Source organism: Sminthopsis crassicaudata, chromosome 4 (assembly GCF_048593235.1).
Source record: "Sminthopsis crassicaudata isolate SCR6 chromosome 4, ASM4859323v1, whole genome shotgun sequence".
NCBI classification, from domain to species: Eukaryota; Metazoa; Chordata; class Mammalia; order Dasyuromorphia; family Dasyuridae; genus Sminthopsis; species Sminthopsis crassicaudata.
The window spans coordinates 317,156,276-317,172,150 of NC_133620.1; the positions used below are offsets into that span (position 1 = coordinate 317,156,276).

Sequence of the window (15,875 nt, forward strand, 5' to 3'; positions counted from 1 at the left end):
TCTATTTAGATAATTCTTAGATATATTAACTTATTCCTAATTTCTCTAACATTTAGTCTCATATTTCTAGCTGCCCATTGCTTGTTTCAAACTAGATTTCCCAACATATCCCAAACTGAACTTACAACTTTTGATCTTAGCCTTCCTCTCTTTTTTAATATCACTTCATATGTTATAATAAAGCATAATCTCAAACAATCAGAATAAGATTTATCATAATCTTTAAGAAAGAAATAAGCCTAAGGTTAAAAGATAATTTTATCCATTCTATTTCTGTCTCTATTTCTCTTTTTCTCTGGTTATGTTTCTTTTTTTAAAAAATTTATTAAAGCTTTTTATTTACAAAACATATGCATGGGTAATTTTTTCAACATTGACCCTTGCAAATTACCCATGCATATGTAATCCAGTAGAAATACTGCTGGATCAAAGGGGATGCATGGTTTGATAACTTTTTGAGCATAGTTCCAAATTGCTTTCCAGAATGGTTGGATCTGTTTACAGTTCTACCAACAATGTATCCGTATCCCAGTTTTCTCACATCCCCTCCAACATTTGTCATTGTCTTTTCCTGTGTCTTAGCCAATCTGAGAGGTGTGTGGTGGTATCTCAGAGTTGTCTTAATGTGCATTTCTCTGATCAAGAGTGATTTGGAACACTCTTTCATATGAGTGGAAATAGTTTCAATTTCTTCATCTGAAGTGCTACTATTGGGCTTATATCCCAAAGAAATACTAAAGAGGGGAAAGGGACCTGTATGTGCCAAAATGTTTGTAGCAGCTCTTTTCGTAGTGGCTAGAAACTGGAAGATGAATGGATGTCCATCAATTGGAGAAGGATTGGGTAAATTATGGTATATGAATGTTATGAAATATTATTGCTCTGTAAGAAATGACCAGCAGGATGAATTCAGAGAGACTTACATGAATTGATGCTGAGTGAAATGAACAGAACCAGAAGATCATTATACACTTCAACAACGATACTGTATGAAGATATATTCTGATGGAAGTGGAAATCTTCGATCTAAAGAAGATCCAACTCACTTCCAGTTGATCAATGATGGACAGAAACAACTACACCCAGAGAAGGAACACTGGGAATTGAATGTAAAATATTAGCACTACTGTCTATCTACCCAGGTTACTTATACCTTCAGAATCTAATATTTAACATGCAACAAGAAAATGGTATTTACACACATATATTGTATCTAGGTTATACTGTAACACATGTAAAATGTATGGGATTGCCTGTCATCTAGGGGAGGGAGTAGAGGGAGGGAGGGGAAAATTTGAAAAAATGAATACAAGGGATAATGTTATAAAAAAATTACTCATGCATATATACTGTCAAAAATTTTATAATTATAAAATTAATAAAAAATTTTCTTCATCTGAAAATTGTCTGTTCATTTTCTTTAATCATTTATCAATTGGAGAATGGCTTGAACTATTATAAATTTGAGTCAATTCTCTATATATTTTAGAAATGAGGCCTTTATCAGAACCTTTGGATGTAAAAATGTTTTCCCAGTTTATTGCTTCCCTTCTAATCTTGTCTAATCTTGTTTGTACAAAACTTTTTAACTTAATATAATCAAAGTTATCTATTTTGTGATCAATAATGATCAATAATGTTCTTTTGTCACAAATTCTTTCCTATTCCATAAATATGAGAAGTAAACTATCCTATGTGCTTCTAATTTGTTTATAATATCATTCTTTATAGCTAGATCATGAACCCATTTCAACCTTCTCTTGGTATATGATGTTAGATGTAGGCTTGTCTCTAGTTTCTGCCATACTAGTATTCAATTTTCCTAGCAGTTTTTGTCAAGTAGTGAATTCTTATCCTAAAAGCTGGGGTCTTTGGGTTTGTCAAATATTAGATTGCTATAGTCATTGATTATTTTTTCCTGTGAACCTAACCTATTCCACTGTTCAATTTCTTTATTTCTTAGCCAGTACCAAATGGTTTTGATGACTGCTGGTTCATAATATAGTTCTAGATCTGATACAGCTAAGCCATCTTCATTTGCTTTTCTCTTCATTAATATCTTTGAAATTCTTGACCTTTTGTTCTTCCAGATAAATTTTGTTTTTTTTAGTTCAGTAAAATAGTTTCTTGGGTGTTTCATTGGTATAGCACTAAATAAATAGATTAGTTTAGCTGTAGTATTGTCATCTTATTATATTCTCTAAATCTATTAAAGAACACTTGATATTTTTCCAGTTATTTAGATTTGACTTTATTTGCATGGAAAGTGTTTTGTAGTTTTACTCATATAGTTCCTGACCCTCCATTGGCAGATAGATTCCCAAATATTTTATCCTTTCGACAGTTATTTTAAATGGGATTTCTCTTTGTATCTCTTGCTATTGGATTTTGTTAGTGATGTATAAGAATGCTGGTGATTTATATGGATTTATTTTGTATCCTGTGACTTTGCTAAAATTGTGGATTATTTCAAATAGTTTTTTAATTGATTCTCAAGGATTCTCTAAGTATACCATCATATCATCTGCAAAGAGTGATAATTTGGTTGCATCATTACCTACTTTAATTCCTTTAAGCTCTTTTTCTTCTCTTATTGCCAAAGCTAGCATTTCTTTTTTTAAATTTTTTTTTGTTAATTTTTATAATTATAACATTTTTTTGACAGTGCATATGCATAGGTAATTTTTAAAAAAACATTATCCCTTGTACTCCCTTCTGTTCCAAGTTTTTCCCCTCCTTCCCTCCACCCCCTCCCCTAGATGGCAGACATTCCCATACATATTAAATATCTTATAGTATATCCTAGGTACAATATATATGTGCAGAACCGAACTTTGTTGTTGTTGTTGCAAAGGAAGAATTGTATTCAGACAAAGCTAGCATTTCTAATAAAATATTGAACAGTAATGGTGATAATGGTCAACCTTCTTTCACCCTTGATCTTATTGGGAATGCTTCCACTTTATTCCCATTACATATGATGCTTGCTTATGGTTTTAAATAGGTGCTACTGACTGTTTTATAAAAAAAAGCTCCTCTCTTCTTAATGTTCCTCTTACTGTTGAGGACATCACTGTTCTCTCAGTTTCCCAAGTATTCAAGTTAGATAACGTTCTCATCTTCTCCCTCTCATATCCAAATAATTGCCAAGTCTTTTTTTCTTTTTCCTTAACAACTCTCATGAATAAACCTCTTTTTTAATCCAACACTTACACCATCCTGCTAGAAGCCCTTATCCCCTCATGCTTAGATTATTTCAAATTGGTCTTCTTGCCTCAAATCTCTCCTCACTACACTCCATCCTCCACTCAGATATTAGAGTAATCTTCCTAAAGTATAAATCTGACCATGTAATTTTCCTATTCAATAAATTCTATAGGCTCCCTTTTACCTCCAGGATCAAATATAAGAATCCTCTGTTTCGCTTTAAAAGACACCTCTTTCAAAATAATGAAAAAAAAACCAAACAAAACAAATTAATGTAGCCTAGCTATACCAGATCTAAAAATATATTATAAAACACTGATCATCAAAATCATTTGGTACTGGCTAGTATATAGTTGATCAGTGGAATAGGTTAGGTTCACAGGAAAAAATAATCAATAATATAGCAATCTATTTTTTGACAAACCCAAAGACCCCAGATTTGGGGATAATAATTCACTATTTGACAAAAACTGCTGGGAAAATTGGAAACTAGGCAGAAACTACGCATGGACCCACAGCTAACACTGTATACCAAGATAAGATCAAAATGGGTTCATGATCTAGAAGTAAAGAATGATATTATAAACAAATTAGAAAAACATGGGATAGTTTACTTCTTAGATCTGTGGAGAAGGAAGGCATTTGTGACCAAAGAAGAACTAGAGATCATTATTGATCACAAAATAGATAATTTTGATTATGTTAAGTTAAAAAGGTTTTGTACAAACAAAATTAATGCAGATTCTTATATTAGAAGGGAAGCAATAAACTGGGAAAACATTTTTACATTCAAAGGTTCTGATAAAGGCATCATTTCCAAAATATATAGAGAACTGACTCAAATTTATAAGAAATCAAGTCATTCTCCAACTGATAAATGGTCAAAGGATATGAACAGATAATTTCAACAGAAATTAAGCTATTTTTAGTCAAGTAAAAAGGTGCTTCAAATCACTCTTGATCAGAGAAATGCACATTAAGACAACTCTGAGATACCACTACACACATATCAGATTGGCTAAGATGACAGGAAAAGATAATGACAAATGTTAGAGAGGATGTGGGAAAATTGGGACACTGATACATTATTGGTGGAAATACGAACAGATCCAACTATTCTGGAGAGCAATTTGGAACTATGCTCAAAAAGTTATCAAACTGTGCATGCCCTTTGACCCAACAGTGTTTCTATTGGGCTTATATCCCAAAGAGATCTTAAAGGAGGGAAAGGGATCCACATATGCAAAAATGTTTGTGGCAGCCCTTTTTGTAGTGGCTAGAAACTGGAAACTGAGTAGATGTCCATCGATTGGAGAGTGGCTGAATAAATTGTGGTATATGAATATTATGGAATATTATTGTTCTGTAAGAAATGACCAATAGGATGATTTCAGAGAGGCCTGGAGAGACTTACATGAATTGATACAAAGTGAAATGAGCAGAACCAGATCATTATACACGGCAACAAGACTATACAATGATCAATTTTGATGGACATGGATCTCTTCAATAATGAGATGATTCAAACCAGTTCCAAGTGTTCAGTAATGAAGAGAGCCATCCACACTCAGAGAGAAGACTATAGAAACTGAGTGTGGACCACAACATAGCATTTTCACTCTTTCTGTTATTGTTTGCTTGCATTTTTGTTTTCCTTCTCAGGTTTTCTTTTCTTTCTAGATCTGATTTTTCTTTTTTCTTTTTCTTTCTTTCTTTTTTAACCTTTTAATTTATTTTTTAATTTAGTAATTATAACTTTTTTTTTGACAGTACATATGCATGGGTAATTTTTTTTACAACATTATCCCTTGTGCTCACTTCTGTTCCAATTTTTCCCTTCCTTCCGTCCACCCCTTCCCCTAGATGGCAGGCAGTCTTATACATGTTGAATATGTTATAGTATATCTTAGATACAATATATGTGTGCAGAACTGAATTTCTTGTTGCATAGGAAGAATTGGATTCAGAAGGTAAAAATAACCTGGGAAGAAAAACAAAAATACAAACAGTTTATACTAATTTCCCAGTGTTCCTTCTCTGGGTGTAGCTGATTCTATCTGTCATTGTAGATCCGATTTTTCTTGTGCAGCAACATAACTGTATAAATATGTACATATATATATATATACACACACACACATATATATATATACCTATTGGATATAACATATATTTTAACATATTTAATGTATTGGACTACCTGTCATCTGGGGCGGGAGAAAATTTGGAACAGAAAATTTTGCAAGGGTCAATATTGAAAAAATTACCCATGCTTATGTTTTGTAAATAAAAAGCTATAATAAAAAATGCTATTATTGTAAAATAAATAAATAAATAAATAATTAAAATTAATAAAATAAAAGCCACCCCTTTCTACCTTTCCAATCTTATTCCTCTTCATGTATTCTATGATAAAATGTCATTGACCTCCTTGCTGTTTCTTGAACAAGGAACTTTTCTCAATTCTGCGTATTTTTGCTGATTGTTCCTCATGCTTGAAATCTTCTCCCACTCTGCTACCTTGCTTCAAGACTGAGCAAAAATCCTACCTTATATATGTATATATGGTCATATCTCTTGGTGTATATATATTTATACACACACACACATAAATTTATGCACACACATAAATTTAAGTATATATTATATACACATACATATATAGTTTGAACATAGTTAATTGCTTGTTGTCTCCAATAGATTGTAAACTCATTGAGAGAAGTAATTGTTTTTGGCTTTCTTAGCACAGTTCCTGGTGCATAGCCGTAGCTTATAGATTTGTAGACCTACTTTTTGGTATAAATTTTTTTTTTAGCTTTCAACATTTATTTTAATAAGATTTTGAGTTCCAAATTTTATTTTCTCCCTCTCTCCCTTACTCTCTCCTCCCCAAGACAGTAAGTAATCTGATATGTTATACATTACAATCACTTTAAACATATATCTATATTAGTCATGTTGTGAAAGAAAAAAAATCAGAACAAAAGTGAAAGCCACAAGAAATAAAAAGCAAACAAATAAAAAATAAGTGAAAACAATATGCTTTGATTTGTATTCAATCTCTACAGTTCTCTTTCTTTCTGGATAAAAATGACATTTTTCATCCCTGCTGGAATTGTCTTAGAGCAATGTATTTGCTGAGAAAAGCTACCTCGAATGTAGTTGATCATCACATAATTTTGCTGTTACTGTGTACCTTGTTCTCTTGGTTCTGCTTACTTCACTCAGCATCAGTTCATGGAAGTCTTTCATTGCTATAAATTTTTTGTTCTTTATTTATATCTGACCCTTTGTGACTCCACTAGGAGATTTCTTGGCAAAGATAACAGGAGCAGTTTGCCATTTCCTTCTCCAGTGGATGCATTTTGTCAGGTAATTGGAAATGTTGTGACTTGTCTAGGATTATACAATTAGGAAGAGTCTGTGGCTAGATTTGAACTTGAGTCTTCCTGACTCTTAGCCTAGTACTCTAGTTTCTGAGGCATAGCTTTCCTCTTGCTCTAAAATTAGCTTGTCTGAGAATATAAATTATTTTAAATTCTACATTTTTAAAACTAATTTTTAAATGATTTCATTTTAGACCAAGACAATAATGATTTTACTTTTTTTATATTTAAAGTACAAGGCAACTCACTAAAATGGCCTAAATTGATTATTACCATGACATAATTGTATAATTATTTTAAATTTTGAATCTTCGATTAAAAACTTGTTGCACTATTTTCATTTGTATTCTCTGAAAAAAGAAAGTAATAAAGGTGACATAAAAATGATATTAGAAGCTTATTGGAGATAACACATAGTAGATCATGTGTCTATAGCTATTTAAAGATTGATTACATTTTTATGCCCTTACACAATTAAACAATTTTTAAATATTTAAGAGGCTTTAAAGAATATAAGGTTTAAAGAAAATAAACTCTCTATTTAAAGGAAAGTCATAAAGACCTCTTGCCTCAGGATAGATCAATGACCAGTCCATTTTAAAAGGTATGAATTTAGGGAAGGAGATGGAACAGGGAGAAAGACTCAACATGGGGAAGGACCAGAGAGAGCACCATAAAGGATAAAAAAACAACTGCTTTTTACAATTTTTTATGTTAAATATACAGGGATTCATAAAAGTAATTCCAATGAATACATCAGTGTTGACTTTTCAAGAATGTAAATTTGAAAAGCAATTCAAGAAAAAGACATCCTGTGGATTTAAGAGAATTAGGAGAAATCATCCTTGTTTTTGGCTATAGAGAATGACTTTATATTCACTGGTTGGCCCCTAATGAACAAACAAGCAAAGTTTGAACTGAGGAAGCCACTTGTGCTCTGGTCTCTGAGCATTTTGGTTTTCAGTATATTCAATGTGCCTTGCACTGGTGCTTATTTTGGTAAGTCAGTTTGTGATCAGAATTTTTACAATGGGTCTGTCACTCAATTTTGTCTTTATGAACTTGTGCTAAGCAAAGCATCCAAACTAGAAGATATATTTATTATTCTTAGGAAACAGGAAATTATCTTCCTGTGTTAACATATTACTGTGTTTCTCTTCTGTTGGTACTTTTCTAAGAAAAATAAGATCATAGTGACCAGAGATTAATTCATGACTGAACAATAAAGTATATGCAGTAGAATGCTTCTACTATGCCTTGCAAGTAACAGACTTCAGGATTTTGTGGAAGTTGCCATGTTCATCATCTTATTCCCTATGACTCAGATGGTGATAGGTAAATAGTTAAAGATTGATTAACTGCACAGTACATTAGAACACTGGAGCTGCTATCAGAAAGAACTGAGTTCAAATCTCTCCTCAGACACCAGCTGTATAATAACTCTGGGCAAATCATTTAACCTTTCTTTGCTTCAATTTCCTCCTCCATAAAATGGGGATAATAATACCATCATCTCCAAGGATTGTTTTAAGGACAAAGTATTATAAAACTAAAAGTATTATATAAATGCCAACTATTATTATTATTATTGTTAATAATTATTATTTGGTCATTTACTGCAGGAAGACTAATGCCATTCTCATGCTCAGAACATCATCTGCTCCTCACTCATGCACCTCAGCTACTTTGTACTCTTTTGTTACTTCCTCTTTGAGGCCTACTTCAGCAAAATGAGGAAACCATGAAAAGCTGAATACTATTGAAAATGTGAAGGAAACTATAACTCAGAAAGTTATATGCAAACATATGCATAGAAAAACATATGCAAAAGTAAAAGGCTCAGGAAATCACACAGATAATGTAGCTAAAAATGGAAAGTAAAACCTGGCAGAAAGGCTTATAGTTTGAGTACAAATGAAAAATATATCTTGAGGTCCTCTAAATATATCACTAAGCCATGACTTAATGAGTATGAGAAAAGTTGTCATTTCCCACTATAAGCTAGAAATTTTGTATAACCCATTTGCTGGTGAATGTCAAAAAAAAATAGCTGAGGTATGATACCTGAACAAAGTTGTTTTTTTTTTGGTTAATTTTTTATTGTATTAAGTGAGATGAAAAAAGGCAAAATGAAACCCAAACCAAAATAAAATCTCTACAACAACTGGAGGCTGGCAAAGTTGCAGTAATTTTTGAAAATGTAATAGATTAACTTCTGAACAAAGTGTTTAATAGAAGGAATGAAAGCTGGCTGCTTAGTTCCAAATAATAAAGAACTTGTCTGAGTGCATTTCCAATAGAGATCTAGCACTTTGTAATATCACATAAGGTATCAAGAATTAATCTTTATTCTCCTACCTAAACCTTTTAAGAAGAAACTTAGGAAGGGAACAGAAAAGGGTAAAAAAGGAAAAACTGCAACTAAATAATCTGAAAACTGATCCTCTATTGGCTAAATGGTTATTAGAAAAAAAAGGTAATTCTGTGAATGAGAAAGAGAAAGAAAAAGAAAAACAAAATTGCATAAGCATATATTCTATGCATTTACATACAAAACAAGCCTGTGATATAGTACACATTTTATATTTTTATATTATGTTTTAAATAATTTTTTTTTACTTTCAAGAAGAATAAATTACTAAAGGAGCATATTGAACATTGTGTTATGACTGTAATTCTGCACCAATCATACCTGCTTGCTTCAGCGACCAAAATTTACATTTTTTGGAAGTCCTGATCTATATCTTGCCACTGAATATAGATAGATGACTCTGGTTGGGGGGGGGGGGAGAGGAGGGAAGATAGTGAGGCTGGTGACTTTGCATACTCCACTGCCACTTAAATGCAATACACTTGCGTGTCATGGTGTCACCTTCCTGATGGTCCTTTTCCAGAACAAGAACAAAAAGCCCACACCTGCTTCTTGAACAATATAGAGTTGTTTAAAATGCCCTCTTCTGGTCAAATGGAGAGACTACAAGGAAACAAATTAAGTTTTGACAATAGAAAACCCAAGACCCAAGAAGATTTAATCTTTGTAATTTAGAAATCCATAAAGTGTCAATTAGTCCATTGATCACCTGCAAATCATCTTCAGAAAATAAAAGGGAGTGGAGAGCACATTTATTCTGGAACTCAGAAAATCAATTCTGAAGAGCCATATTCCTCTCAGTACATTATCTATAACATTTCAGTCCTTTTCAAGCTAAATAAGTATCAGTTACACAATATTTATTTAAGCACCTACTGTGTCCCCGTTAGGGCTAAGTGCTGAGTGCAAGAGAATACAAAGAAAGGCTAAAGACAAATCTCTGTTCTTAAGGCACTCACATGTTAGAGACCACATGCAAACAACTATGTACAAATAATATATATATATATATATATATATATATATATATATATATATATATATATATATATATATATATATATATATATATATATATATATATATATATATAGAATAAATTAGGGGTCGTCTCAGGTAAAAGGCAAAGAGATTAAGGAGAATAGATGAAGGCTGAAGGTGGGACTTCAGCTGGGACTTAAAGGAAGCCATATATTCTTTCCATTTCTAAGTAGCAATTAAATAAAGCTATCTTGGGATGTTACAGTGCTCTAAACTGTATTGCTCCAGTAGTTTAACAATTAGGAAAAAATGCAATGAATAGATTAAGAACTTCTATACTATAGAATATACACATTTGACCATCCCCCGCATCCCCACTCCCCACATACATGTTGTTTGGGTTACACAGATTTGGACTAAAAAGTCCAAGAGAGTGTGTGTATATATATATTCTTGGCTATTAGAAAAACTTGTCATTTATCTTTCTTGCTTTATTTAAAGACATATTGTAGGAAAGGTTATTTTAGCTTTAATTATACTGCCATTCATGAAATGAAACTGCTGTGGTCTTCTCTGTCAAAAACTTCAAAAGTCCCTTTGTATATTAAATTATAAAAAAACAATAAAATTGCATTGAATTAACTGATTAATTAAATAACAAAAAAGACATTCAGAATATGAAATTTAAAAAGAACAAAGTTGCATTGCATTGGATGCAAGTGGTTTTTTTTTCAATTAAAAAAAAAAAGGAATAAAAGACATCCAGAAAAGGAAATTTAAAAACCTCTCTCCCTTAGTCATTCAATTGGACTTTAGCCCATTTCTTCTTGTCCTACAAAGAGAAAAAGACCTTCATAAAAACAATATGAAATCTCACCATCTTCATCAAGATTAGTGACACAGAGGTGAACATAGAAATCCACTTTTATTACATAGTCCTCCTTATTGGGTACAAACCAAAGAATATTTCTTATTCCAAAAATGATATTCCAATTCCTATCTCTATTCCTTTTCACAATACTTGGACTGCCCTCTCCCCTCACCTTTGCTTCCTAGAATCCCTAGCTTCCTTTCAAACCTCACTCCAATGATTCATGCTATCTATGGCCTTTCCTCATTCCCTTCCCTAACAATATTAACTTTGATTTACTTTGTATTTTTTTTGTCTGCAATTATTCATGTATATATTGTTTCCTTTAATAAAAGTAAGCTCCTTGAAAGCTGGAACGTTTTTTTTTTTTTGTCTGTATCCCTAGTGCCTAGTACAGAAAGTATAAATGCCATAGATGGTTCTTGATTTTGCAACTATAACCCCTGGTTTCTGCATCAGTCTTTTCCTTTTCTATTTCAAAAATGTAAAAGAATTTGAATAGTGTAGACTCTAATTGTATAATCACCTTCTGCTTCCTTAATGTCTTGTTGATACCAAATCTCCTATTTTTACTTCTCCCTTTTCCATTTTTTTAAGCTTCCAGCAATGGCAGACCTGTGCCCCAAAGACTGTGAGCTGACAACCCTGGATGAGGAGAACCTGTGGGAGATAATGGAGAACCATCGATACAAGATTGTCCGCAATGTCTGTCCTAGTCGGCTAACTCCCTACCTACGACAGGCCAAGGTGCTGGATCAGTTGGATGAGGAAGAAGTTCTGCACAGTCCCAAGTTCACTAACAATGCTATGAGAGTTGGTGAGAGTCTAAGATCCTTCTCCCAAGTCAGGTCAAGCCCACAAGTATTTACTGTGTCTTTTGTGTGCTTAGCATTGGCCTCTACAATTCAAATCAGTCTGGAATTCTTATCATCCCAGACCCCATATGGAGATGATGGTGGGGAAGGGAAGGGAATTTTGAGTATGAGACTTCTGAGGACATGACTTCTAGGAATAGGTAACATATTTTGCTTTAGATTCCAGGGGGTTAAGAACAAAAACAAAGCGAGTGCTCACTTTACTTTGAATTCCATCTCCTGAAAAAGTGTAGTATTTTAGGCAAATGCCCAAATTCCTTCAAAATATTTCAGCTATGCCTAGAGAATTCTCTGTATACCTGGGTCAGTGGCGTAAGCAGATAATATGTTAAGAAGTCAATATTATTTGTTTTTGGAAGGTGCATTTAGGCATCTTGGAAATAGAATGTCTATGGTCTTTCTGATATGGCCTCATGTGTGCATAACATGAATATTACCATATTTTCTTCCCTTAAAATCTGAAGATGCATCTGTAGGCATTATTTAACATATAGTTTCATGTTTGTTAGCATAATTTTTCAGAAAGTTCAGACATATGCTGAATAAGATTGATTACATAAAGGAATCTACATGATTAAATCCAGGCCTGATACTGAGAATCATCTGCAGATGATTGCATGGACTCTTTAGAGTTTGAAATGAAGATCATAAAATGGCAAAGCAAGTGAAAAAATTTTGCAAGCCTATTTAATCTAGACTGAAAGTTCAACTCTAGTAGGTTAGGGAGTCAAAGAGCTTTTTTAACAGTTAAAAAAATGGGGTTTGGAGGAAAAGGTAGTGCCCAGTGCAACATAGAGAAAAAAGGTTTTGACTTTGAATTAGAGGCCCTGAGTTTGAATCCCAGATCTGTTACATATTATCTTTATAGGTTTGGGAACATCACATTATCTCTCCCAGTTTCAGTTTCCTCATTTATAACATAAAGGGGTAGAGGTAAAGTATAAGACTTTTGGGACCTTTCAGCATTTAAAATTATAATGCTCAAATTTTAGGATTATTCCTTGAGGAATTTCAAAATAGTTATTGGAGATTAAGAATGACACTCTGCTGTTGGCATGGAGACCAAACATATGATTGACACAATTCAGAACCCAAGTGTTTGCTAAGATAGTTTTGTAAGTATAAGTAAAGCAAATATGTAAATAAAAATACAATAAATATAAGTTAAATAAGTATAAAAGTATAAGTATATTAACTATAAGTAAAGCAAGTATGAAAGTATAAGTACAGTAAATATAAGTAGTTAAGCATAAATAACTCAAGTATGAAAGTATAAGTATAATTATGTTACACAAATATGAAAATATAAGTATTGTAAATGTAAGTAAAGCAAGTATGAAAGTATAAATAATTAAGTATAAGTAAGTATAGTAAGAAAAGTATAGCTACAAAAATATTAGCTATGAAACATTGCCTTGATAAACCTGGGATGCACTCTTTCACAGATATATATATCCATAGGAAGAATCCTTTCTGCCCTTACTTTCTGTGGTTACATCAACAATCTGGGGAGGGCAAATCAAATCCTACCCCTCCCTTATATAGGAATAATAAGGGGATAATATGATCCCCTTCTAAGGACCCCTAGATTTCACCTCAAGACCCATTTCTTGCACCTCCATTAAAAATTAGGTTTTCTATCTTATTCATTCTGCAGGGAGACTGACTCATGTCTATAAAATGATACTTCTATTTCATAGGATATTTGCTGGATGTGTTGAAGACTCGAGGTAAAACTGGGGCCATTGCCTTTCTGGAGAGCCTGAAATTTCATAATCCAGACATTTATACCTTGGTCACTGGACAGGAACCCTCTGTTGACTCTGATAGTTTCCGTGGTAAGATCTGGGGCTTTTTTCAGGAAATTGAAAGGAACTTCCTAGGAATGGTTTAGAAACAAGTCACACCTTCTTCTCCTAAGTATGACAATGGCAAAATACCCTTCGGGGAAGTCCTATTCTGTCAGTGAACCAAGCTAAGGTTCATAGATAGGATTACAAATTTCGACCTGGAAGGAATCTCAGAAATCATCTTCTTTACATATGAGGAAACTGAGACCCAGAGGAGTTGTGTCTTGCCACCTGGCTGGTAAGTTGCAGACCTAGCATTGAAACACGTCTGACTCCAAATTGAAAGCTGAGAGGCTTCTAGGTGGCAGAGCAAATAGTGTGATGGGCTTGGGAGTCAGGAAGACCTCAAATTCAGCCTCAAATCCTATCTGTAAATCCTGGATAAGTCACTCCTTATTTTGAATTTGTCTTATTTTTTAAATGGGGAAAAATATTATCTCTCTCCCCAGGTTGTTGTGAGGAACGAATGTAAATATATTTATTTTATATACCTTGAGTCTCTATATAAATGCTAGGTTATCATTATTTCCACTGTTTGCAGGTTTTGCTTTTCTTTAAATCAAGGAATCTGAACCTGCAATCATTCTGTTTTTCCCCTTCTATTTTCAGTATTCTGGAAGTAAGGGGAAATAACTATCTGGCAAACCATCCTAACAAAAGAGCATGGGGAGAAATATTTATAGTGAATTTATATAGTAATATATTAAGTCAGTCAACATTATTCTTTATACACTCATGCTGTGCAGGGGAACTAGAAAGAAAAGGAGAAGCTCAGCTCTTGCTTCTGAGTCATTTAGTAAATCTCTCACAATTCACTAAGTTTAGGTTGCATATTAGATAAAGAAGCTTTATTATTTTTATTATAAGCCATGGTGGGGATAAGCACCAATTTATTGGCAACCAATATATAAGCCTCTTTCTACTAGTATTTATGTATATATGTATATACAAAAATGTATATATATATACATATGCACACATATATGTATATTATAATATACATTTTATATACATATATATGCATATTTATTATAGATAACCAAATAAAGAATGAATAAAATAGAAAAGTTAGTTATTAGAAAAGAAATATTATAAAATATTTATAACTGGTATTGTAAGCAGAATTTGTTTGCTTCTTTTAAGGAGAGAGCAAAGATTTGCTAATTTGTTGTTGGTCTCAAGAGCAAGTATCAGAGGAACTACTTTTGTTTTCTTATTTTCTGTCACTGACATTCAAGTGGGTTGGAATAAAGACAAACTCAAGTACAGAGAAATGTCTGCTCTTTTTTTTTTTTTACTGAAATGGAGGCTAATTTCAGGGAAGAGTCCTTCATGTCAATGGAAAGGGAAATGGGATCTCTCTCTTTGAGCCTCCATATTTCCTATTTGAAATGTTAGTACTTTACTCAGTGACATCCATCTTTGATAACTCTCTAATTATAGCATATAGAGTCTTTGGAACAGGAGTTAAGGAAATAACTGAATGTTGTTGATAGCCTTGAGATGGCAGAAAGCCCTCTTCTCATGTATCTCAGATATGTATCCCTACATCATGTCATAAGACAATCTGACACCTCTGTCTGGAGGACATTGGAGACTTGTAGAATAAGGAAAAAACAAAAAGTCAAAAGCACAAATAAGTATAGCGATTAACAACACTTGGATGAAGTTGCAAGACTAACATGGAAAATAATAGGGTTTAGCAAAAACCAGAAAATAGCTTATTTATTGTTCTTTTTAAAATTTAATATTCATTATGAATTTTGTAAACATCAACAAATATGAGTTTCTATATATAAAGAACAGCAAAGAGTATTATATATAAATGATATCATAAATTTCTGTTATGTACACCTTTTTGAAAAAAAAATGATATGTCCAATTTAACACAATATATTCAACACTATGTTGCTCACCTGAATTTCCTTCTGAATTTTCTCCTGTTCTCTTCTAGAGGTTTTTTTTAAATGATTCTTTGATTTTTTTTTCTTTCTTGTCTTCATTTCTCTCCCATATCTCTATCTTTACTCCCCAACTACATGCCTCCTACTCATGTCTTATTTTTCCTCAACTCTCCAAAGCCATTCCTAGTAACAAATAAAAATAGTCATGGAAAACAGATACATGCATTGGCATTGTGCTGATTTTCAATCATTTTTCTCCCAAGAGGTAATTATCTGACCTAGGGATTCATCATTCATTGCCTCAGAGTTCTAAAGTCTTTCACCTTCATAAAGTTGTAGTCATCATCTACATTGTGTTCATGATTCAGCTTAACTTACCCTGTATTACTTCATACAGATCTTTCCAAGTTTTTTCTAAATCTGTTGTCTT

General features: G+C 32.7%; 1 protein-coding gene and 1 pseudogene across 2 annotated transcripts in view; both read left to right on the forward strand.

Moving 5' to 3' along the window:
* Positions 1-15,875, forward strand: part of CARD14 (caspase recruitment domain family member 14) — a 93,256-nt gene that overhangs the window by 31,895 nt on the left and 45,486 nt on the right. The window contains exons 2-3 of one of the 2 annotated variants that reach the window (XM_074260348.1): positions 11,414-11,633; positions 13,392-13,529. In XM_074260348.1, the coding sequence (XP_074116449.1) occupies positions 11,423-11,633; positions 13,392-13,529 (349 nt within the window). In that variant the 5' untranslated portion in view covers positions 11,414-11,422. Of the gene's footprint in view, positions 1-11,358; positions 11,634-13,391; positions 13,530-15,875 lie in introns of those variants that run through there. The other variant, XM_074260349.1, reaches the window with a different exon arrangement.
* Positions 7,341-7,936, forward strand: LOC141540780 (very long chain fatty acid elongase 6 pseudogene; annotated as a pseudogene).